This window comes from Ranitomeya imitator, chromosome 4 (assembly GCF_032444005.1).
Source record: "Ranitomeya imitator isolate aRanImi1 chromosome 4, aRanImi1.pri, whole genome shotgun sequence".
NCBI classification, from domain to species: Eukaryota; Metazoa; Chordata; class Amphibia; order Anura; family Dendrobatidae; genus Ranitomeya; species Ranitomeya imitator.
Genome location: NC_091285.1, coordinates 707108155 through 707134130, shown reverse-complemented (window position 1 = coordinate 707134130; position 25976 = coordinate 707108155). Strand labels below are relative to the sequence as shown.

Genomic DNA, 25976 nt, shown 5'->3' with positions numbered 1-25976 from the left:
GAGCCACTTTGGTCTCATTCCAAATCATAGAGAATTCCCGGGACAAGAAATCCGCTGCCGGTACCCCCGAGGAAAGAGAAACAGGAAGAGGAATGTTCGGATGTTGACCATAGACCACAAAAAAGGGAGTTTTGGAGGAAGACTCGCTGGGAAGATTGTTATATGAGAATTCGGCCCAGGGGAGAAGAGAGACCCAGTCATCTTGGTGTGCATTGGAGAAATGTCGCAGATATGTAGTCAGGACTTGATTAACTCGCTCCACTTGTCCGTTGGACTGAGGGTGATAGGCGGAAGAGAAGTCCAAGTTAACCTTTAATAGACTGCAGAGAGCTCTCCAAAAATGTGAGGTAAATTGTACTCCACGGTCTGAGACGATATGATGTGGAAAACCATGAAGACGGAAGACTTGGTGTAAACAGACCTTTGCCAACTCAGGAGCGGAAGGCAGACCAGGCAATGCGATGAAGTGAGCCATCTTAGAGAACCGATCTACAACAACCAAGATGACAGAGCAATTCGAGGAACAAGGTAGATCAGTGATGAAGTCCATAGCTATATGACTCCAAGGAACGGAAGGCACAGGCAGAGGATGCAGGAGACCGGAAGGAAGCTGCCTAGGGACTTTATTTTTTGCACAAGAAGGACAAGAAGCGATGAATTTGGTGACGTCTTGTCGGAGAGATGGCCACCAGTAATGCCGAGAGATAAGAGAAAGTGTTTTCTTGACTCCTACATGTCCTGCAATTTTGGAGGAGTGACCCCAACGTAAAACTCTCTCCTTGTCTTGATTAGCCACAAGAGTCTTGCCAGGAGGAGTAGAAATCACTCTTAGAGGAGCAAGAGTGACGATCTTCGCAGGATCAATGATGTGAGCCGGAGAATCCTCAATGTCCTGAGGCTGAAAGGATCTCGAAAGACCATCTGCTTTGACATTCTTATTTCCGGGTCGGAAATGAAGTTCAAATTCAAATCGTCCGAAGAATAAAGACCATCTGGCTTGTCATGGATTTAGTCTTTGGGCAGACTGAATATAGGCCAGATTCTTGTGGTCTGTGTAAATGGTGAATGGATGAAGAGACCCCTCAAGGAGATAACGCCATTCTTCCAAGGCTAGCTTGATAGCCAAAAGTTCTTTATCTCCTATAGAGTAGTTATGCTCAGGAGCGGAAAAGGTTTTAGAAAAAAAACCACAGGTCACCAAACGTCCGGACGAGGATCTTTGTAAAAGTACGGCTCCAGCTCCAATAGAGGATGCGTCGACCTCAAGGACAAACGGTCTATTAGCATCAGGACGATGAAGCACAGGGGCCGTAGCGAAACTTTGTTTAAGAGACAGAAAGGACTCTTCAGCCTCAGGGGTCCAAAGACTGGAGTTGACTCCCTTGCGAACTAGGGCAGAGATAGGCTTGGTCATGGAAGAAAAATGAGGAATAAATTGTCTATAGTAGTTGGCAAAGCCAAGAAAACGTTGGATTGCTTTTGTTCCAAGAGGACGAGGCCAATTCAGGACAGCAGAAACCTTCTCTGGATCCATCTCTAAGCCAGATCTTGAGACAATATATCCAAGGAAGGGAAGAGAAGATTGTTCAAAGACGCACTTCTCAATCTTAGCGAACAGATGATTCTCTCTTAGCCTTTGCAGAACACGACGGACATCTCGCCTGTGAGTGGAGAGATCCGGAGAAAAGATGAGAATGTCGTCAAGGTAAACTACGACTGTGGAGTAGAGAAGATCCCGAAATACATCGTTCACAAATTCCTGAAAAACCGCGGGGGCGTTGCAGAGACCAAACAGCATAACCAAGTATTCGTAGTGACCGTCACGAGTATTGAAGGCAGTCTTCCACTCATCGCCTGCACGAATACGAACCAGATTGTATGCGCCACGTAGATCTAACTTGGTAAAAATTTGCGCACCCCGAAGACGGTCGAAGAGTTCCGGAATGAGTGGCAGAGGATATTTGTTCTTCACCGTGATGTTGTTTAGGCCTCGATAATCAATGCAGGAACGGAGAGAACCGTCTTTCTTCTTCACGAAAAAAAAACCCTGCTCCGGCCGGAGAAGAAGACTTGCGAATGAATCCTTTAGCAAGATTTTCTTGGATGTACTCAGACATACAGTTAGGGCCAGAAATATTTGGACAGTGACGCAAGTTTTGTTATTTTAGCTGTTTACAAAAACATGTTCAGAAATACAATTATATATACAGTGGGGCAAAAAAGTATTTAGTCAGTCAGCAATAGTGCAAGTTCCACCACTTAAAAAGATGAGAGGCGTCTGTAATTTACATCATAGGTAGACCTCAACTATGGGAGACAAACTGAGAAAAAAAAATCCAGAAAATCACATTGTCTGTTTTTTTATCATTTTTTTTGCATATTATGGTGGAAAATAAGTATTTGGTCAGAAACAAACAATCAAGATTTCTGGCTCTCACAGACCTGTAACTTCTTCTTTAAGAGTCTCCTCTTTCCTCCACTCATTACCTGTAGTAATGGCACCTGTTTAAACTTGTTATCAGCATAAAAAGACACCTGTGCACACCCTCAAACAGTCTGACTCCAAACTCCACTATGGTGAAGACCAAAGAGCTGTCAAAGGACACCAGAAACAAAATTGTAGCCCTGCACCAGGCTGGGAAGACTGAATCTACAATAGCCAACCAGCTTGGAGTGAAGAAATCAACAGTGGGAGCAATAATTAGAAAATGGAAGACATACAAGACCACTGATAATCTCCCTCGATCTGGGGCTCCACGCAAAATCCCACCCCGTGGGGTCAGAATGATCACAAGAACGGTGAGCAAAAATCCCAGAACCACGCGGGGGGACCTAGTGAATGAACTTCAGAGAGCTGGGACCAATGTAACAAGGCCTACCATAAGTAACACACTACGCCACCATGGACTCAGATCCTGCAGTGCCAGACGTGTCCCACTGCTTAAGCCAGTACATGTCCGGGCCCGTCTGAAGTTTGCTAGAGAGCATTTGGATGATCCAGAGGAGTTTTGGGAGAATGTCCTATGGTCTGATGAAACCAAACTGGAACTGTTTGGTAGAAACACAACTTGTCGTGTTTGGAGGAAAAAGAATACTGAGTTGCATCCATCAAACACCATACCTACTGTAAAGCATGGTGGTGGAAACATCATGCTTTGGGGCTGTTTCTCTGCAAAGGGGCCAGGACGACTGATCCGGGTACATGAAAGAATGAATGGGGCCATGTATCGTGAGATTTTGAGTGCAAACCTCCTTCCATCAGCAAGGGCATTGAAGATGAAACGTGGCTGGGTCTTTCAACATGACAATGATCCAAAGCACACCGCCAGGGCAACGAAGGAGTGGCTTCGTAAGAAGCATTTTAAGGTCCTGGAGTGGCCTAGCCAGTCTCCAGATCTCAACCCCATAGAAAACCTTTGGAGGGAGTTGAAAGTCCTTGTTGCCAAGCGAAAAGCCAAAAACATCACTGCTCTAGAGGAGATCTGCATGGAGGAATGGGCCAACATACCAACAACAGTGTGTGGCAACCTTGTGAAGACTTACAGAAAACGTTTGACCTCTGTCATTGCCAACAAAGGATATATTACAAAGTATTGAGATGAAATTTTGTTTCTGACCAAATACTTATTTTCCACCATAATATGCAAATAAAATGTTAAAAAAACAGACAATGTGATTTTCTGGATTTTTTTTCTCAGTTTGTCTCCCATAGTTGAGGTCTACCTATGATGTAAATTACAGACGCCTCTCATCTTTTTAAGTGGTGGAGCTTGCACTATTGCTGACTGACTAAATACTTTTTTGCCTCACTGTATAATATGGGCTGAAAGTGCACACTCCCAGCTGCAATATGATAGTTTCCACATCCAAATCGGAGAAAGGGTTTAGGAATCATAGCTCTGTAATGCATAGCGTCCTCTTTTTCAATGGACCAAAAGTAATTGGACAATGGACTCTAAGGGCTGCAATTAACTCTGAAGGCGTCTCCCTCGTTAACCTGTAATCAATGAAGTAGTTAAAAGGTCAGGGGTGGATTCCAGGTGTGTGGTTTTGCATTTGGAAGCTGTTGCTGTGAGCCGACAACATGCGGTCAAAGGAACTCTCAATTGAGGTGAAGCAGAACATCCTGAGGCTGAAAAAAAGAAAAAATCCATCAGAGAGATAGCAGACATGCTTGGAGTAGCAAAATCAACAGTTGGGTACATTCTGAGAAAAAAGGAATTGACTGGTGAGCTTGGGAACTCAAAAAGGCCTGGGCATCCACGGATGACAACAGTGGTGGATGATCGCCGCATACTTAATTTGGTGAAGAAAAACCCGTTCACAACATCAACTGAAGTCCAGAACACTCTCAGTGAAGTAGGTGTATCTGTCTCTAAGTCAACAGTAAAGAGAAGACTCCATGACAGTAAATACAAAGGGTTCACATCTAGATGCAAACCATTCATCAATACCAAAAATAGACAGGCCAGAGTTAAATTTGCAGAAAAACACCTCAAGAAGCCAGCTCAGTTCTGGAAAAGTATTCTATGGACAGATGAGACAAAGATCAACCTGTACCAGAATGATGGGAAGAAAAAAGTTTGGAGAAGAAAGGGAACGGCACATGATCCAAGGCACACCACATCCTCTGTAAAACATGGTGGAGGCAACGTGATGGCATGGGCATGCATGGCTTTCAATGGCACTGGGTCACTTGTGTTTATTGATGACATAAGAGCAGACAAGAGTAGCCGGATGAATTCTGAAGTGTACCGGGATATACTTTCAGCCCAGATTCAGCCAAATGCTGCAAAGTTGATTGGACGGCGCTTCATAGTACAGATGGACAATGACCCCAAGCATACAGCCAAAGCTACCCAGGAGTTCATGAGTGCCAAAAAGTGGAACATTCTGCAATGGCCAAGTCAATCTCCAGATCTAAACCCAATTGAGCATGCATTTCACTTGCTCAAATCCAGACTTAAGACGGAAAGACCCACAAACAAGCAAGACCTGAAGGCTGCGGCTGTAAAGGCCTGGCAAAGCATTAAGAAGGAGGAAACCCAGCGTTTGGTGATGTCCATGGGTTCCAGACTTAAGGCAGTGATTGCCTCCAAAGGATTTGCAACAAAATATTGAATATAAAAATATTTTGTTTGGGTTATGTTTATTTGTCCAATTACTTTTGACCTCCTAAAATGTGGAGTGTTTGTAAAGAAATGTGTACAATTCCTACATTTTCTATCAGATATTTTTGTTCAACCCTTCAAATTAAACGTTACAATCTGCACTTGAATTCTGTTGTAGAGGTTTCATTTCAAATCCAATGTGGTGGCATGCAGAGCCCAACTCGCGAAAATTGTGTCACTGTCCAAATATTTCTGGCCCTAACTGTAGCTTGAGTCTCAGAAGGAGAGAGAGGATAGATTCTGCCCCTGGGCGGGTTAGTTCCAGGCACGAGATCTATGGGACAATCATAGAGATGGTGAGGCGGAAGACCCTCAGCCTCCTTCTTGTTAAAGACATCAGAAAAAGCACTGTAGACACAAGGTAAGGCGGGAAAAGAAGTGGAAGGAGAAGAATTAGAGGAAGATCCCACAGGACGCACCGGCAGCAGACAACGTTCCCGACAAAGCTCACCCCAGCGCAAGATATTACCATTGCGCCAATCTAAAATGGGCTCGTGGTTCCGTAACCAAGGAAGACCTAAGAGCATAGGATGAGACAGACCCGCTAAAACATAAAATGCAATTCTCTCCTTGTGCAGAGCCCCAACCTGAAGTTCCACCTCAAGTGTTACTTGAGTAATGGTCTCCTGTAAAGGTTTACCATCCACAGATGCAAGAATCACAGGAGCCTCTAAAGTTTTGACTGGAACGGAGAATTTCAAAACCTCTTCCAACCTGATAAAATTCCCTTCTGCGCCCGAATCCACATAAGCATCCAGAGAAATGCCCTTGCCCGCAATATGCAAAAGAACGGACAAAGTAAGGGGTTGAGAAGGATCACACACACCTAGGGAGGCCTCTCTTACCTGACCTAGGTGGAGGAGTTTTCCGGACGTTCAGGGCAAGAGCGCAATAAATAAGCAGCACTCCCGCAGTAAAAACATAACCCTTGAGTGCGCCTCTCTTTACGACGTTGTTCGGACATCTTAAGACGGTCCACTTGCATAGGTTCCGGTGCGGACGCCTGAGAGGAAGTTCTGGGCTGTGGGCTGAGTGGCTTACGGGTGGCAGGAGAAGGACGAAGAGATCTCCGCTCGCGGGTGCGTTCTTGGAACCGAAGGTCAATACGGGTAGCTAAGGAAATTAATTCCTCCAAAACTGTAGGGGTGTCCCGACCAGCTAACTCATCTTTTATGCGCCCAGAGAGACCCCGCCAGAAAGCACCCACCAATGCCTCATTGTTCCAGCCCAAGTCAGAGGAAAGAGTGCGGAACTGAATAGCGTACTGGCCTACGGAAAGCGATCCCTGATGGAGAGAAAATAGAGCTTCAGTAGTAGAGGCCAGACGTCCAGGTTCGTCAAAGACAAGACGGAAAGTCTCCAAAAATTCAGACAACCGGGAGACTAGGGGATCGTCTCGCTCCCAGAGTGGATTAACCCATGCCAAGGCGTCACCCTCCAGATGGGAAATGAGAAAAGCAACCTTGGACCGATCTGTTGGGTAATGCTGGGGCAGAAGTTCAAAGTGAAGACGGCATTGGTTTAAAAATCCTCGGCAGGATTTAGGATCCCCATTGTACCGAGGCGGTTTAGCCAAGCGGGGTGGAGGGTGGGAAGCAGGAGCAGATGTAGAAGCGGCTGTCTGGATAGAAAGCAGCCGATCGTCTATAGAAGACATGTAACTAAGTATATGGGCCTGGGTGTCACGCTGCTGACCTAACTCTTGCTGTAAGCCAATGAGTAGAGCGGCGTTGCCAGGATCAGAGGGCAGGAGCGAAGCCAAGCGAGAGTCCATAGCTTTCAAAAAGGACATTATACGGGACTGATTCTCCCGCAAAAAGAGTAGCTCTTTTTGCGCAGCAGAGGCCCCAGCGGGGTCCATGGCCTTTGCTTACTGTAGGAATTCGGACAGAAATCCGAGAGTGGACCCTCTGGGTCGTGACTCTAGAGCCCCCGGAGTCGAGCGGACCAGATGGAATCACCCCCTATACAGGGAGTGTTAGGAGCAGGACCTCGGGGGAATGGAGACACAACAGCTAGAGCCAAAGGGACGACCCAAGATAAGATGGAGACTACAGAGCTATTAGAGTGGCGGGGAATAATAGGAAAACAGGACTTAACTGATAATGGCAGGAACACAGACGATGTAGGACAAGGCAGGACCACAGGACTTGGCAGGAGACGGCAGGAACACGGAACTTGGAAGGACACAGCAGGAACACGGACCTTGGCAGGAGACAGCAGGAACACGGAACTTGGTAGGACACAGCAGGAACACGGAACTAGGCAGGACACAGCAGGAAGACGGAACTTGGTAGGACACAGCAGGTACACGGAACTTGGCAGGACACAGCAGGTACACGGAACTTGGCAGGACACAGCAGGAAGACGGAACTTGGCAGGACACAGCAGGTACACGGAACTTGGCGGGACACAGCAGGAAGACGGAACTTGGCAGGACACAGCAGGTACACGGAACTTGGCGGGACACAGCAGGAACATGGAACTTGGCAGGACACAGGAGGTACACGGAACTTGGCGGGACACAGCAGGAAGACGGAACTGGGCAGGACACAGCACTGAAACAAAGCGAAGACTAAGCAGGGAAACGAGAATGGAATAAGGGAGCCTAGGACATAGGGACACTGACGGCAGACAGTGCACCTACAAAGCAAAGGCGTCTTACCTAGGGAGACGCCGGGAAGAAATACCCGATGGGCGCCGCCATGTTGGGGCGGAGCCACCGGGTCGCGACCTCCCAGAAGGCTCTGCGATGGAGGAGACGCGACCGCGCATGCGCAGAGAGACCGGACGCCGTGAGCCAGTGAAGGAGGAAGCAGAGCGGTGCTGGACAGGATCGCGAGTGCGCCGAGGGATGGGAGAAGCCGGGTAAGTATGCGCAGCGGTCGTAACACCAGGAGAACACCTAGAAGCGGCAGACACCGTTAGTAGGCCCAAACCAAACTAGTAGGCCAAATGCAGTTTAATATTAAAACTACTTAATGAAAGCCTGAAGATTGAAGCTAAGGCAAGTAAACCCGGAGAACACCTAGGAGCGGCAGACACCGTTAGTAGGCCCCAAACAAAATAATAGGCCAAATGCAGTTTAATATTAAAACTACTTAATGAAAGCCTGAAGATTGAAGCTCAGGAAAGGAAACCAGGAGAACACCTAGGAGCGGCAGACACCGTTAGTAGGCCCCAGCTAAACTAGTAGGCCAAATGCAGTTTAATATTAAAACTACTTAATGAAAGCCTGAAGATTGAAGCTAAGGCAAGTAAACCAGGAGAACACCTAGGAGCGGCAGACACCGTTTGTAGGCCCCAACCAAACTTGTAGCCCCAGTGCAGATTTCAAATTCCGATAGGCTGAAAACCTGACAATTGAAGCTCAGCTTTTTTGAGAGGAGGACAGCTGTATTGAGTGGCGCAGACAGACACTCGTAGTAGGCCTTAAACAAAAAAGTTGGCTTAATGCAGTTTAAAATAGGTTACAGGGGTACACGGGCAGCATTGGTGTGGTCAGCGGAGGACAATTGCAAGGAGGGACTGCAGACAGACTTAGTAGGCCTAAAATAAAAAAAAGAGGCTCTATGCAGTTTTATATAGTTTCCAGGGGTGCACAGGCAGCATTGGTGTGGTCAGCAGAGGACAATTAGAAGGAGGGACCGCAGTCAGACTTACTAGGCCTAAGCTAAAAATAGGATGTTCTATGCAGTTTTAAATAGGTTCCAGGGGTACACAGGCAGCATTGGTGTGGTCAGTGAAGGACAATTGGAAGGAGGGACCGCAGACAGACTTACTAGGCCTAAAATAAAAAAGTTGGCTCGAAGCAGGTTTAAATAGGTTCCAGGGGTACACAGGCAGCATTGATGTGGTCAGCGGAGGACAATTGGAAGGAGTGTCTGACACAGTTAGTAGTCCAAAATAAAAAATTGATGTTAATGTCTGGCAAAAAAAAAATTAACAAATAAACAGGTGGTATACCTAGGTACAGGGGTGGGCTCCTCTGCTGACTTGCAGACAGTGGTATTTGGCGCAAAGTATTAACTGGTGTAAATGTAGGACAGGGCCCCTGAATATTTTTACTAGCATCATATATGTCAACAAATTGGTATTGGCAGTGCCATTGAAGGATTTAACCGCATAGACTAAACAGTGGTGGAGCAGTGAGAGATAATTTTGCAAGTGATAGAGCACTGTTTGAGCTGGGGGGGACACTCTCTCGTGGCCGGCGGTACTGGCCCAGGACCCCTCATGTTACAACGGTGTGTCTGACGTTGGGTGCGCACCACCACCGCCAGAGACACTTCATTGTACTATGAGGAACCCAGTGCCAGTGCCGTCGCACAAAAGTGGGCACACCCACCTCTTCAGCCAAACGGCACTCGCACGGGTGCTTGCGCCAAGTGGTGAGCACGGCTCCTTGGGGGGAGTCAGTCCATTTAGGGAGGTGTAAAAATGGCATATGCTGGACATACAGCAGCTGCAAATGGAGAATTTGGAACAGTCAGTAAGACCAGTCCAAAAGCAAGCCCTTTTTACTGGAAAGCTAGGTGTCAGCCGGGAAAGGTGGGGCAAAATAATTAGAAATCCATGATTGGATCATTTTAATGAAGGTTAGATCATCAACATTTTGGGTAGCCAGACGACTCCTTTTTTCGGTCAGTATTGAATCAGCAGCACTGGATACTCTTTCTGATAGCACACTAGCTGCTGGGCAAGCAAGCTCCTGCAATGCATATTCTGCCAATTCAGGCAAGGTGTCTATTTTGGATGCCCAGTAATCAAATGGGAATGACGTGTGAGGGAGAACATCGATAAAGGAGGAAAAATAGTTAGTAACCATACTGGACAAATGTTGTCTCCTGTCATTTTGAATTGATGCTGCAGTACCTGTCCTGTCTGCGGTCATAGCGAAATCACTCCACAACCTGGTCAGAAAACCCCTCTGTCCAACGCCATTTCTGATTTGTGCACCTCTAACACCTCTGCCATGTTGCCCCCTGCAGCTCGTGTGAAAACCATCACCGCCGCTGTGTGCTGGGAATGCCTGAATCAAACGGTCAACAAGAGTTGCTTGTTTGGTAGCCAATATTTGCTCAAGGTTCTCATGTGGCATGATATGTTGCAATTTCCCTTTATAGCATGGATCCAGGAGGCAGGCCAACCAGTAATCGTCATCGGTCATTATTTTGATAATGCGGGGGTCCCTTTTTAGGATACGCAAGGCATAATCCGCCATGTGGGCCAATGTTCCAGGTGTAAATTCACTGCTTGTGCAGGGTTGAAGAGCACTTTCTGGCAAATCAACATAGTTGTCTCCCTCAAAAACCCTGTACTTGACCTTGCAATGCCACCAGTTTCTATTGCCCCGAGATTGTGCCTCCTCCAAAAAATAATCATCCCCATCATCCTCCTTATCCTCCTCCTCCTCGTCAGCTACCTCGTCCAGGAGACTTCCCTGAGCAGACAATGGCTGACTGTCATCAAGGCTTTCCTCGTCCTCGGCTGCAGACGCATGCTCCTTTATGTGCGTCATACTTTGCATCAGCAGATGCATTAGGGGGATGCGCATGCTTATGATGGCATCATCTGCACTAAGCAGGCGTGTGTCCTCAAAACACTGAAGGACTTGACACAGGTCTTGCAGCTTCGACCACTGCACACCTGACAACTCCCTGTCTGCCATCCAACTGCCTGCCCGTGTATGTGTATCCTCCCACAAAAACATAACAGCACACCTCTGTTCGCACAGCCTCTGAAGCATGTGCAGTGTGGAGTTCCACCTTGTTGTAACGTCGATTATTAGGCGGTGCTGAGGAAGCTTCAACGATCGCTGATGGTTCTGCATACGGCTGGAGTGTACGGGCGAACAGCGGATGTGCGAGCAAAGTCTTTGCACCTTCAGGAGCAGGTCGGGTAACCCCAGATAACTTTTCAGGAAGCACTGCACCACCAGGTTCAAGGTGTGAGCGAGGCAAGGAATGCGTTTCAGTTCTGAAAGGGCTATGGCAGCCATAAAATTCCTTCTGTTTTCACTGACTACCTTGCCTGCCTCAAGATGTACACTGCCCAGCCATGACCAAGAAGACAGAACTTCCGCGGTGTGTCTGTTGTCGCCCAAACACTTAATTTCCAACACAGCCTGACGCTTACCACTAGCTGTTCCATAATGGGACAACTCGTGTGCAACACTGGCAGCTGCGGATGGAGTGGTCATGCGACTGCGGTCTGTGGATGAGCTATCGCTTCTGCTGGAGGACGAGGAGGAGGGGTGGCGAACGCCTACAGCCAACTGTTTCCTAGACCGTGGGCTAGGCAGAACTGTCCCAATCTGGCTGTCCCCTGTGGACCCTGCATCCACCACATTAACCCAGTGTGCCGTGATGGACACGTAATGTCCCTGGCCATGCCTACTGGTCCATGCATCTGTTGTCAGGTGCACCTTTCTACTGACAGATTGCCAAAGTGCATGGACAATGCGGTCTTTTACATGCTGGTGGAGGGCTGGGATGGCTTTTCTCGCAAAGAAGTGTTGACTGGGTAGGTGGTAGCATGGTACTGCGTAGTCCATCAGGGCTTTGAAAGCTTTGCTTTCAACTAACCGGTAGGGCATCACCTCTAACGAGATTAGTCTAGCAATGTGGGCGTTCAAACCCTGTGTACACGGATGAGAGGATGAGTACTTCCTTTTCCTAACAAGAGTCTCTTGTAGCGTGAGCTGGACTGGAGAGCTGCATATGGTGGAACTAGCGGGGGTGGTGGTGGACATGGCAGACTGAGAGAGGTTGGTGATGGTACTCTTGCTGTTGGCCTACATACAGTGTTTCCTACCAAGAACCTGGTGATTCCCTGACTGCTTTGGCCTTGCGATGATACCCTCACATTTGCTGCAGGTGGTGTGGTAAACGGTGTGCTTACAGTGAGGGAAGGAATGTAGCGTTGCTGACTAGCTTCCTTGTGAGCGGGTGCAACAACGTTACGGGATGTTTGGTAGTTAGTCCAGGCTTGCAAGTGCATGGTGGTTAAATGTCTATGCATGCAAGTTGTATTTAGATTTTTCACATTCTGACCTCAGCTAAAGGTCCTTAAGCATTTCTTACAGATGACTTTGCACTGATCATTCGGATCTTGGTTAAAAAATTGCCAGACTGCACTCTTCCTACTATCGAATACCTTTTCAGGCATTGCATACTGAGCTACTTTAACCGGATGGCCATGCTGTCCTACAACTGTTTTTGGTTTTGACACACGTTTTTGGCCAGATACGGGCCTGCCAGATGAAAGCTGTTGCGATGTTGATGCCTGCTGCGGCTCCTCTTCCTCCGCTTCAGAGCTACTGCCGGTGGCATCCTGTTCCCCAATGGCTGCCAATCTGGGTCAACAACTGGGTCATCTATCACCTCTTCTTTTATGTCCTGTGCACCTTCCTCTGTGTCACCGTGTAAGCTGGTGCTATAGCGTTCGGGACGGGGCTCCATAGTCTCATCAGGGTCAGATTCTGGCTCAGTACACTGCGAGGGCAATGTTGTGATCTGAGTCAATGGAACAGCATAATAATCTAGATGTGGCTGTGCATCTGTGCACTCCATGTCCGATTCATCTTGAAATGGGCATGGCCTGTTAACAATTTCCCTTTCTAACCCAGGCACGGTATGTGTAAAAAGCTCCATGGAGTAACCTGTTGTGTCGCCTGACGCATCCTTCTCTGTTATTCTGGGTGAAGGACACAAGGAAGTGACTTGTTCCTGACCGGGAGCATCCACTGGTGATTCGCTGCTTTTAAATTTTGCACTTTCCGAAGAGGAGGCGAAAGAGCTAGAGGCAGAGTCAGTAAGGAAAGCCAAAACTAGTTCCTGCTGCTCCGGCTTTAAAAGTGGTTTTCCTACTCCCAGAAAAGGGAGTGTTCGAGGCCTTGTGTAGCCAGACGATGACGCTGGCTCAACAACTCGAGACTTAGGTGCTATATTGCTTTTCCCACGACCACCTGATGCTCCACCACCACTACCATCATTACCAGCAGGCAATGACCGACCACGGCCACGACCTCTTCCACCAGACTTCCTCATTCTTGGAAAAATGTAACCAAACTAACAAACGTTATATGGTACTGTAAAACCAGTTAGAAGGTGTACTCAAACTTGTTGTGAGTTTAAATCTCCCTTTATAGGTGGGTGAGACTGCTTGGAAAATCAGGCCCACTGTATTAAACTACACAGTTTGAGTGGCAGAAAGTGGATGACAGATGCCACAAACAGGACTGAGGCAGATGCACTCAGTGGCAATACAAATCTCCCTTTTTTATGTGTGAGAGAATGCAGGAAAAAATTAGGCCCACTCTATTACACTACACAGTTTGAGTGGCAGAAAGTGGTTGGGAGATATATCAAAAAATACAAGGGCTGTAGTAGAATTTCAATCTCCCTACAATGATCTCAGGACAAGTATGGCAGCAATAAAAAGGACTGCTGCACACAAGAGAGTGGACAAAGAAATAAGAGAACTGTGCAGAAAAGAAGGAGCAACAGGATTTTTGCTTAGAAAAAAGCAGTTGGTTTGCCAAGCGGCGTACAAACAGTAATGCAGCTATCAGGGAGCCTAATAAGGCAGTCTAATAAGCTACAGAGCTGATGCACAGAAATCTAGCTTCCACTGTCCCTGCAAAGAAAAGGTGGTGTTGGACAGTGGAAATCGCTACAGCACAAGCGGTTTGGGGATTAAGCTTTTCTCCCTAACACTATCCCTACTTCAGACGAAGCTACAGCAACCTCTCCCTATGCTCAGATCAGCAGAAGTAAGATGGCCGTTGGCGGGAACGCCCCTTTATAGCCCCTGTGACGCTGCAGAAAGCAAGCCAATCACTGTAATGCCCTTCTCTAAGATGGTGGGGACCAGGACCTATGTCATCACGCTGCCCACACTCTGTGTCCACCTTCATTGGCTGAGAAATGGCGCTGAACACGTCATATGAAACGCGACTTTGGCGCGAAGATCGCGTACCGCATGACCAATCCCACACTGGGATCAGGTCGGGTTTCATGAAACCCGACTTTGCCGAAAGTCGGCGACTTATGAAATTGGCCGATCCGTTTAGCTCAACCCTAGTAACAAGTGTTTCCATCTTTATTACTAAAACTTTATTAATAAACTATATTTATTAGACCAATAATATGTAAGAATGTATAGCCATGAACCAAAATAAGAATATATATATGAATAAATGAATGAATGAATAAATGAGTGAAATAATTGTTGTATTTATCTCAGAATTGAAACACTTCTCCTATAATGAAACCTTATGATCATTATATTTAATGAAGCAATATTTTTGTATTAAACATTACTTTATTAAATATTGATTTTTTTTCTTGAGATAACAAATAAAAATGAAAAATTAAGAATAAAAATGAAAAATAAAAATGAGAATAAAAATAAAAATAAGGCCTTTATATGTTGATGATAAATGCAGAGGTTATGTCTCAATAACATATTCCCTTAACCCCTTCCCGACCTTTGACGCCACGTAGGCGTTATGAAAGTCGGTGCCATTCCGACCCATGACGCCTATGCGGCGTCATGGAAAGATCGCGTCCCTGCAGATCGAGTGAAAGGGTTAACTCCCATTTCACCCGATCTGCAGGGACAGGGGGAGTGGTAGTTTAGCCCAGGGGGGGTGGCTTCACCCCCTCGTGGCTACGATCGCTCTGATTGGCTGTTGAAAGTGAAACTGCCAATCAGAGCGATTTGTAATATTTCACCCATTATAACGGGTGAAATATTACAATCCAGCCATGGCCGATGCTGAAATATCATCGGCCATGGCTGGAAATACTAGTGTGCCCCCACCCCACCCCTCCGATCGCCCCCCCACCCCCCCGATCTGGCCGGTACACTGCTCCGGCTCCCATCCGCCCTGTGCTCCGCTCCCCCCCGTGCTCGTGTCCGCTCCCCCCGTGCTCCAATCACCCCCCCGTGCTCCAATCACCCCCCCTGCACTCCGATCCACCCCCCCGTGCTCCGTTCCACCCCCCCGTGCTCCATTCCAGCCCCCCCGTGCTCCGTTCCACGCCCCCCGCGCTCCGTTCCACCCCTCCCGCGCTCCGATTCCCCCCCCCGTGCTCCGATCCCCCCCCCGTGGTCCCCCCCCACCCTATCATACTTACCGATCCAGCCGTGGTCCCGTCCGTCTTCTCCCGGGCGCCGCCATCTTCCAAAATGGCGGGCGCATGCGCAGTGCGCCCGCCGAATCTGCCGGCCGGCAGATTCGTTCCAAAGTGCATTTTGATCACTGAGATATAATCTATCTCAGTGATCAAAATAAAAAAAATAATAAATGACCCCCCCCCCCCCTTTGTCACCCCCATAGGTAGGGACAATAAAAAAATAAAGAAATTTTTTTTTCCACTAATGTTAGAATAGGGTTATGGTTAGGGGTAGGGTTAGGGCTAGGGTTAGGGCTAGGGTTAGGGGTAGGGTTAGGGGTAGGGTTAGGGTTAGGGGTAGGGTTAGGGGTAGGGTTAGGGTTAGGGGTAGGGTTAGGGGTAGGGTTAGGGGTAGGGCTAGGGGTAGGGTTAGGGGTAGGGTTAGGGTTAGGGGTAGGGTTAGGGCTAGGGTTAGGGCTAGGGTTAGGGTTAGGAATGTGCACACGTATTCTGGTCCTCTGCGGATTTTTCCGCTGCGGATTTGATAAATCCACAGTGCTAAACCGCTGCGGATTTATGGCGGATTTACCGCGTTTTTTTCTGCGCATTTCACTGCGGTTTTACAATTGCGATTTTCTATTGGAGCAGTTGTAAAACCGCTGCGGAATCTGCACAAAGAAGTGACATGCTGCGGAATGTAAACCGCTGCGTTTCCGTGCAGTTTTTCCGCAGCATGTGTACAGCGATTTTTGTTTCCCATAGGTTTACATTGAACTGTACACTCATGGGAAACTGCTGCGGATCCGCAGCGTTTTCCGCAGCATGTGCACATACCTTTAGAATTAGGCTATGTGCACACGGTGCGGATTTGGCTGCGGATTCGCAGCAGTGTTCCATCAGGTTTACAGTACCATGTAAACATATGAAAAACCAAATCCGCTGTGCCCATGGTGCGGAAAATACCGCGCGGGAACGCTGCGTTGTATTTTCCGCAGCATGTCAATTCTTTGTGCGGATTCCGCAGCGTTTTACACCTGTTCCTCAATAGGAATCCGCAGGTGAAATCCGCACAAAAAACACTGGAAATCCGCGGAAAATCCGCAGGTAAAACACAGTGCCTTTTACCCGCAGATTTTTCAAAAATGGTGCGGAAATATCTCACACGAATCCGCAACGTGGGCACATAGCCTTAGGGTTAGGGTTGGAATTAGGGTTGTGGTTAGGGTTAGGGGTGTGTTGGGGTTAGGGTTGTGATTAGGATTATGGCTACAGTTGGGATTAGGGTTAGGGGTGTGTTGGGGTTAGTGTTGGAGTTAGAATTGAGGGGTTACCACTGTTTAGGCACATCAGGGGTCTCCAAACGCAACATGGCGCCACCATTGATTCCAGCCAATCTCGTATTCAAAAAGTCAAATGGTGCTCCCTCACTTCCGAGCCCTGACGTGTGCCCAAACAGTGGTTTACCCCCACATATGGGGTACCAGCATACTCAGGACAAACTGCGCAACAATTACTGGGGTCCAATTTCTCCTGTTACCCTTGTGAATCTAAAAAAATGCTTGCTAAAACATAATTTTTGAGGAAAGAAAAATGATTTTTTATTTTCACGGCTCTGCGTTGTAAACGTCTGTGAAGCACTTGGGGGTTCAAAGTGCTCACCACATATCTAGATAAGTTCCTTGGGGGGTCTAGTTTCTAAAATGGGGTCACTTGTGGGGGGTTTCTACTGTTTAGGCACACCAGGGGCTCTGCAAACGCAACGTGACACCCGCAGACCATTCCATGAAAGTCTGCATTTCAAAAGTCACTACTTCCCTTCTGAGCCCCGACGTGTGCCCAAACAGTGGTTTACCCCCACATATGGGGTATCAGCGTACTCAGGAGAAACTGGACAACAACTTTTGGGGTCCAATTTCTCCTGTAACCCTTGGGAAAATAAAAAATTCTGGGCTAAATAATTATTTTTGAGGAAAGAAAACGTATTTATTATTTTCACGGCTCTGCATTATAAACTTCTATGAAGCACTTGGGGGTTCAAAGTGCTCACCACACATCTAGATAAGTTCCTTTCAGGGTCTAGTTTCCAAAATGGGGTCACTTGTGGGGGGTTTCTACTGTTTAGGCACATCAGGGGCTCTGCAAACGCAACGTGACGCCCGCAGAGCATTCCATCAAAGTCTGCATTTCAAAACGTCACTACTTCAATTCCAAGCCCCGGCATGTGCCCAAACAGTAGTTTACCCCCACATATGGGGTATCACCGTACTCAGGAGAAACTGGACAACAAATATTGGGGTCAAATTTCTCCTGTTACCCTTGGGAAAATTAAAAAATTCTGGGCTAAATAATTATTTTTGAGGAAAGAAAACGTATTTATTATTTTCACGGCTCTGCATTATAAACTTCTATGAAGCACTTGGGGGTTCAAAGTGCTCACCACACATCTAGATAAGTTCCTTTGGGGGTCTAGTTTCCAAAATGGAGTCACTTGTGGGGGGTTTCTACTGTTAAGCCACATCAGGGGCTCTGCAAACGCAACGTGACGCCCACAGAGCATTCCATCAAAGTCTGCATTTCAAAACGTCACTACTTCACTTCCGAGCCCCGGCATGTGCCCAAACAGTGATTTACCCCCACATATGGGGTATCAGCGTACTCAGGAGAAACTGGACAACAACTTTTGGGGTCAAATTTCTCCTGTTACCCTTGGGAAAATAAAAAATTGCAGGCTAAAAGATCATTTTTGAGAAAATAATTTTTTTTTTTATTTTCATGGCTCTGCGTTATAAACTTCTGTGAAGCACTTGGGGGTTCAAAGTCCTCACCACACATCTAGATTAGTTCCTTTGGGGGTCTAGTTTCTAAAATGGTGTCATTTCTGGGGGATCTCCAATGTTTAGGCACACAGGGGCTCTCCAAACGTGACATGGTGTCCGCTAATGATTGGAGCTAATTTTCCATTTAAAAAGCCAAATGGCGTGCCATCCCTTCCGAGCCCTGCCGTGCGCCCAAACAGTGGTTTACCCCCACATATGGGGTATCAGCGTACTCAGGACAAACTGGACAACAATATTTGGGGTCCAATTTCTCCTATTATCCTTGGCAAAATAGGAAATTAAAGGCTAAAAAATCATTTTTGAGGAAAGAAAAATTATTTTTTATTTTCATGGCTCTGCGTTATAAACTTCTGTGAAGCACCTGGGGGTTTAAAGTGCTCAATATGCATCTAGATAAGTTCCTTGGGGGGTCTAGTTTCCAAAATGGGGTCACTTGTGCGGGAGCTCCAATGTTTAGGCACACAGGGGCTCTCCAAACGCGACATGGTGTCCGCTAACAATTGGAGCTAATTTTCCATTCAAAAAGTCAAATGGCGCGCCTTCTCTTCCGAGCCCTGCCGAGTGCCCAAACAGTGGTTTACCCCCACATATGAGGTATCGGCGTACTCGGGAGAAATTGCCCAACAAATTTTATGATCCATTTTATCCTACTGCCCATGTGAAAATGAAAAAATTGAGGCGAAAAGAATTTTTTTGTGAAAAAAAATTACTTTTTCATTTTTACAGATCAATTTGTGAAGCACCTGAGGGTTTAAAGTGCTCACTAGGCATCTAAATTAGTTCCTTGGGGGGTCTAGTTTCCAAAATGGGGTCACTTGTGGGGGAGCGCCAATGTTTAGGCACACAGGAGCTATCCAAACGCGACATGGTGTCCGCTAACGATGGAAATAATTTTTCATTCAAAAAGTCAAATGGCGCTCCTTCCCTTCCGAGCCTTACCATGTGCCCAAACAGTGGTTTACCTCCACATGTGAGGTATTGGTGTACTCAGGAGAAATTGCCCAACACATTTTAGGATCCATTTTATCCTGTTGCCCATGTGAAAATGAAAAAATTGAGGCTAAAAGAATTTTTTTGTGAAAAAAAAGTACTTTTTCATTTTTACGGATCAATTTGTGAAGCACCTGGGGGTTCAAAGTGCTCACTATGCATCTAGATAAGTTCCTTGGGGCGTCTAGTTTCCAAAATGGGGTCACTTGTGGGGGAGCTCCAATTTTTAGGCACACGGGGGCTCTCCAAACGTGACATGGTGTCCGCTAAAGAGTGGAGCCAATTTTTGATTCAAAAAGTCAAATGGCGCTCCTTCCCTTCCAAGCCCTGCCGTGCGCCAAAACAGTGGTTTACCCCCACATATGAGGTATCAGCGTACTCAGGACAAATTGGACAACAACTTTCGTGGTTCAGTTTCTCCTTTTACCATTGGGAAAATAAAAAAATTGTTGCTAAAAGATAATTTTTGTGACTAAAAAGTTAAATGTTCATTTTTTCCTTCCATGTTGCTTCTGCTGCTGTGAAGCACCTGAAGGGTTAATAAACTTCTTGAATGTGGTTTTGAGTACCTTGAGGGGTGCAGTTTTTAGAATGGTGTCACTTTTGGGTATTTTCAGCCATATAGACCCCTCAAACTGACTTCAAATGTGAGGTGGTCCCTAAAAAAAATGGTTTTGTAAATTTCGTTGTAAAAATGACAAATCGCTGGTCGAATTTTAACCCTTATAACTTCCTAACAAAAAAAAATTTTGTTTCCAAAATTGTGCTGATGTAAAGTAAACATGTGGGAAATGTTATTTATTAACTATTTTGTGTCACATATCTCTCTGGTTTAACAGAATAAAAATTCAAAATGTGAAAATTGCGAAACTTTCAAAATTTTCGCCAAATTTCCGTGTTTATCACAAATAAATGCAGAATTTATTGACCTTTATTTACCACTAACATGAAGCCCAATATGTCACGAAAAAACAATCTCAGAACCGCTAGGATCCGTTGAAGCGTTCCTGAGTTATTACCTCATAAAAGGACACTGGTCAGAATTGCAAAAAACGGCAAGGTCTTTAAGGTCAAAATAGGCTGGGTCTTGAAGGGGTTAATATTTCCATTATCTAGATGTTGTCATAACCTTGGATTACCAAAATATTTAAATTATGCAACTTTGCATATGATATCCTTCATTAGAGAAAAAAAATGACTTTTATAATACTTAATGTTTTTATACCCAATAATACCTTATTAATATTTCTTCTTTATTAAAATGTGTGAAGAGGTATTGATGAAGTGTGAAGCTGTAATCTGGATCAAAAACACATTTCCCCCTTAATATCAAAAAATATTATTTTATGAAAAAATTTGTTTGTAAACACCAAAATTAAAAATAAGTATTTTTATAACTGTCATATCAGCTTGTACCATATATTCGTTTGAAGATGTCTACCCATCTATATAACCATTAAATAAAACACTGAATATCATAAAATTATAATTTGGAAAAATTATTCTAAATGTAGATTTTCTTGATAAACCATATTGATGTGTGATTGCACTTATTCACTATTAACTAAATCAAGAAATAATAATTACTAAAGAAATATAGAAATATATGTTGAGTAAATAATATTTAAATAGACAATAGAAAAGAGTATGTAGGCGGCACCAGGCTCAAAATGCACTAACTCTTCACAACGAGGAAGCACCGTGTCTCCACCGGAGTCATGCAGCAAGCACGAATAAAGCAGGATACGGGGGTGCTTCACAAGAAAAAAACCAAGTCCAATCCATATAGTAACGAAGAAAATGTGGCACTCACCCAGAAGAACTGCTAAATTAGTTTTCTTTATTCATCGTGCGGTAAAACAAAACATTTTTGGAGAGGCGGCTGGGATCGGGTGATGGTGCGGGGAGAAGGAAAAAAATGTCATGATATTCTCATAAAAAATGTAGTGGTTTATTAAATTGTCCACAGGAAAACCAAATTGCAGCAAAACATAAAAGTAAATGAAATAGTTACGAATAGATTTTCCATGTGTAAATATCAGTGCTTGTTACTCATCTTTCCCAAAATTCTGAATGGTAAAAGCCGTCTGTCTGTGTGAAGTCTGAAGTCATCATGGCTACCAGCTGTTCCTTCCTTGTGTGACTTGTCTGATGTCCATGGAGAATGATGGTGAAGGCCGGAGGTGACAGTTCCCACGTGACAAGCCCCCACCCTTATAAGAGACGTTATTTATATGTCCCACAGACCACGTGTTCCCTTTATATATGGTGTTGACTTAAACTCTGAGCTACACACAGAAATAGCTTTTGTAATGTCAGCAAGAAGCAATGTGCTCAGTACAGAATTGAGAATAATTCAATTCATAATTAATATTTAACACTAACTATGTACAGTTATTAAAGAGGAACATCACAATACCATATGATACAGGTGTATCATATGACGGTATAGAGCATAATATTACAAAAGCACATTACCATAGTAAACATATAACATATGAATATAAAGTGCACAGAGGGTCATACAAAAGGAGAGGACGGTGGAACCGAGGGGACCTGCTACCTCCTTACAACCCCATGAAGAGTCACTACAGATTTCTGCTAAAACAGAATTATCTGACTTAAGAAGTACATTTTTGAAGCATCTCCATTTGAGGTTTGCCAAATCCATTCACAGCATCAGACCTAGTAAAACTGTTTGTCAAACTTGGTCAATAAAAATCAATTTCCAAACTATTTGATCTATTTTATTGATCCATTGCCAGCATAGGCTATTTTTTTTTTTTTAACAAAAACTTCAGATTAGAGATATTTCTGAAGAGTTTCCTGCACGGCTTTCTTAATGTCTTTATTCCTAAAGCTGTAAATAATGGGATTGATTAATGGTGTATATACAGTATATAGTAAGGACATGATTTTATTAATTTCTGAGGTTTGTTCATTTGTTGGGAGAATATATACACTGAACAGAGTCAAGTAAAATATGGAGACCACGATGAGGTGGGAGCTACAGGTGGAGAAGGCTTTGTGTCTACTGATATTGGATTGAATTTGTAAAACAGCTCGGACAATGTTACCATAAGAAATAACAATTATTAGGATGGGAACAACCAGTAGTGGAAAACTTAGAAAATATGTTTGCAGTTTGAAAGGAAATGTATCAGAACAGGCAATATCCTGTAAGGGAACCAGATCGCAGAAGAAATGGTCAATGATATTTGGCCCACAGAACTTTAACCTTGATGCCGATAATGTGTCAATAAATGCAATAAAAAAACAGAGAAACCAAAACAAAATTACAAAATTCGCACATAATGAACTTGTCATGATAGAGACGTAATGAAGTGGATTACAGATGGCCACATATCTGTCATAGGACATCACTGTGAGAAGAAGACATTCAAATGTTTCTACAGTACAGAAGAAATACAGCTGGGCAATACAGCAAAAAAAAGTAATGGTCGCCCCATTATTCAGTAGAACATAAAACATGTAGGGGGCAATGTCTGTGGGTAGCAAGATGTCACAGATGGACAGTTGTGAGATGAAGAAGTACATTGGAGTGTGGAGGTTCTTGCTGGTGGACACCAAGATGATGATCAGGAGATTCCCACATATTGTCACCCAGTATATCAGGAAGAGCAGAAAGAACAGGAAAATTCTACTATTCTGGTTGACTTGAAATCCTAAAAGAAAAAACTCATTGAGGAAAGTAACATTGTTCTCCTGCATTCAAGGCAAAAACAAAAATCCAAAATAAATTTTTCCCTCAAATTTTATAAAATTGTATTTACCATTACAGCGGGATGCTTTTAAACATGCAATTACTAAGAACATAGTGGGAGATCATGAAAAGTTCATGATGGAGAACATTACATTTCCTTAAAAATAGAAGGCTGCGAATAAACAGAAGATCTGGTAATATTGCCAAATTGTTTTGTTACAAAAGCTCCAAAATTTCACAACATTAAATTGTTTCACAATAGGTCATAAGATATTTCTTGTGCTTTAAAAGGTTAAAATCCTGTGCTATTTGGTCAGCTGTATTGAGCAGAAAACTATGGCCTTGATTTTTCAATTGCTACTTACTGGGGTCACTTCTCTTTTTTGATTTGTAAAACTCATTGTAATTTCTTTTTTGCCAAATGTATTAAAATGGCGCACACCATCCATGATTTTGGCACGCAATAAAAATGCTCTCTATTGTTGCCTTAAACTGATTTTTGAATTCCAAAAGACACAAATTCCTTAAAAAGTTGCACATTGGTCAAAAAAGGGACTAAATTAAAAAATATTCCAGAAACTTAACTCCAGACAGGGACTGGAGAGAGATGTGCCAAAAAAAAAGAAAGTCGACAATTAGTAGAAGTCACACTTTGTAAATCTATCTAAAAAATCTGAATATCCAAAATTGTTGAGGAAAATTTGAAAAATACTTAAAAAGAAAGACAACTTACAAAATGTAGCAAAATATAGAGATAAAGATGAAAATACTAAAGGAAAGATTTATTTTAGAATAGTGGAGACGTTAGAACGATATAAATAGAAAAATGAATGCAAAAATACATAGAGAAATAGATCGGTATCTATCAAACTAGCTCAGTGTTGCATATGAATATGTGAAAACATAAGAAAAAAGATCTATATTGGTCTTACTACGAGACATACAGGACACGAAGCATTAAAGTCACAGTGCAGGAGTCTGCCATTAGATAAAGGCTGTATATCTGACATGTAGCTTTTTAAACACACGGGGGTGTCCTAACTAATTCACAAGACTGTATTTAATACTAATCATCTTTTACATGAACTCTTTCCTGCTCATGAGTTGGGCTAGCTGTACAGTCCCAGTATGTGCCCATGTTGACCCTACCTATAATTATAGTAGTCTACAGCAGCCAATAATTACACTTTGTCATTTACCGGAACCTGAAAACCCATCTCATCAGGAAAGTCTACAGCCTGCAATAACCATTCTGCTGCCTCACCAACCACCCAAGCTGCCGCCTCATCACCACCAGAGATGCCGCCTCACCACCCCCCGAGCTGCAGCTCACCACCACCCGAGCTGCTCCTCACCAACCACCCAAGCTGCCGCCTCATCACCACCAGAGATGCCGCCTCACCACCCCCCGAGCTGCAGCTCACCACCACCCAAGCTGCACCTCACCACCACCCGAGCTGCCGCCTCACCACCACCTGAGCTGCCACCTCACCACCACCCGAGCTGCCGCCTCACCACCACCTGAGCTTCCACCTCACCACCACCCGAGCTGCCGCTTCACCACCACCAGATCTTCCGCCTCACCACCACCAGAGCTGCCGCCTCAACACCACCAGAGCTGGCGCATCACCACCACCCAAGCTGCCGCTTCACCACCACCCGAGCTGCCGCCTCACCACGACCAGAGCTGCCGCCTCACCACCACTAGAGCTGCCGCCTCACCACCACTCGAGCTGCCGCCTCACCACCACCAGAGCTGCCGCCTCACCACCACCAGAGCTGCCGCCTCACCACCACTCGAGCTGCCACCTCACCACCACCAGAGCTGCCTCCTCACCACCACCCGAGCTGCGGCACACCCAACCTTCTGTCTCTTCCCTATTATCCCATAGAATTTAAGTCCGCAAGAACAGGCTCCTCTTCCCTCTGTACCAGTCTGTCACTGTAAATTTGCTTACTGTAAATGATATCTATAACTCTGTATGTAACCCCTTTCTCATGTACAGCACCATGGAATTATTGGCGCTATATAAAAAAATAATAATAATAATTTACATTCACATTTGTTCCTAAAAATGTTTTGATTTTGAAAGAGATTTAGAGATCTCAATTGTAAAAGCTGAATTCTGTCATATTATAAACATGGCAAAAAATATTTGATACAGAAATATTTTGATAAAAGGACGATTTTTAGTGCATCAATCAGCATTAGCATACAGTGATATAACTGTACAAGTCTTAGTAATTTTCTGCCACTAAAATAAGACAAAATGTATTAGACATGACGGAAAACCAATGTGTGTATGTGGGGCTGAGCAAAAAGATTCCCAGGACTCTGGTCCAGCGGCTAAGTTGGATGACAATGGCTGCTGAACTGGAGCCCTGCAAAGTGATTCCTACTTGACGGCATCCCATCCATCCGCTCCACCTATTCTGATTAGTAGGACTGACATTGAAGACCTCATCATTGCTGTGTGATACATACAAGTGGCCCAAGGGTTAATGATCAGAAGAGGCACCAAGGATGCCAAGGGTCCAAGGTCTAACAACTATTCATTCTCTAATCTACTGTATAAAGCTGAATGCGTGTATGTGTGTATGTCCGGGATTGGCATCTGCACCGTCGCAGCTACAGCCACAAAATTTTGCACAGTCACACGTCTGGACCCTGAGAGCGTCATAGGCTATATTGTGAGGTAAAATTTTAACCCCGTGCGTTCCAATTCACCAAACAATTTTGCCCCTATCTACATAATGGGGAAAATGTGAAAGGAAAAGTGTTGGAGGCGTCGCAGCTACAGCAACAAAATTTTGCACAGTCACACGTCTGGACCCCGAGAGCGTCATAGGCTACGTTGTGAGGTGAAATTTTAACCCCGCGCGTTCCAATTCACCAAACAATTTTGCCCCTATCTAAATAATGGGGAAAAAGTGAAAGGAAAAGTGTTGGAGGCGTCGCAGCTACAGCCACAAAATTTTGCACAGTCACACGTCTGGACCCTGAGAGCGTCATAGGCTATGTTGTGAGGTGAAATTTTAACCCCGTGCTTTCCAATTCACCAAACTATTTTGCCCCTATCTACATAATGGGGAAAAGTAAAAGGAAAAGTGTAGGAGGCAAATTGACAGC

At 45.0% G+C, this 25976-nt stretch overlaps 1 protein-coding gene across 1 annotated transcript; it reads right to left on the bottom strand.

Annotated features, from left to right (window-relative positions):
• Window positions 1-21924: 21924 nt before the first annotated feature.
• On the bottom strand, window positions 21925-22854 carry LOC138674840 (olfactory receptor 5G9-like). The gene has a single exon (XM_069762657.1). The coding sequence runs from the start codon at window positions 22852-22854 to the stop codon at window positions 21925-21927; it is 930 nt and encodes a 309-aa protein (XP_069618758.1).
• Between the last annotated feature and the right edge of the window lie 3122 nt (window positions 22855-25976).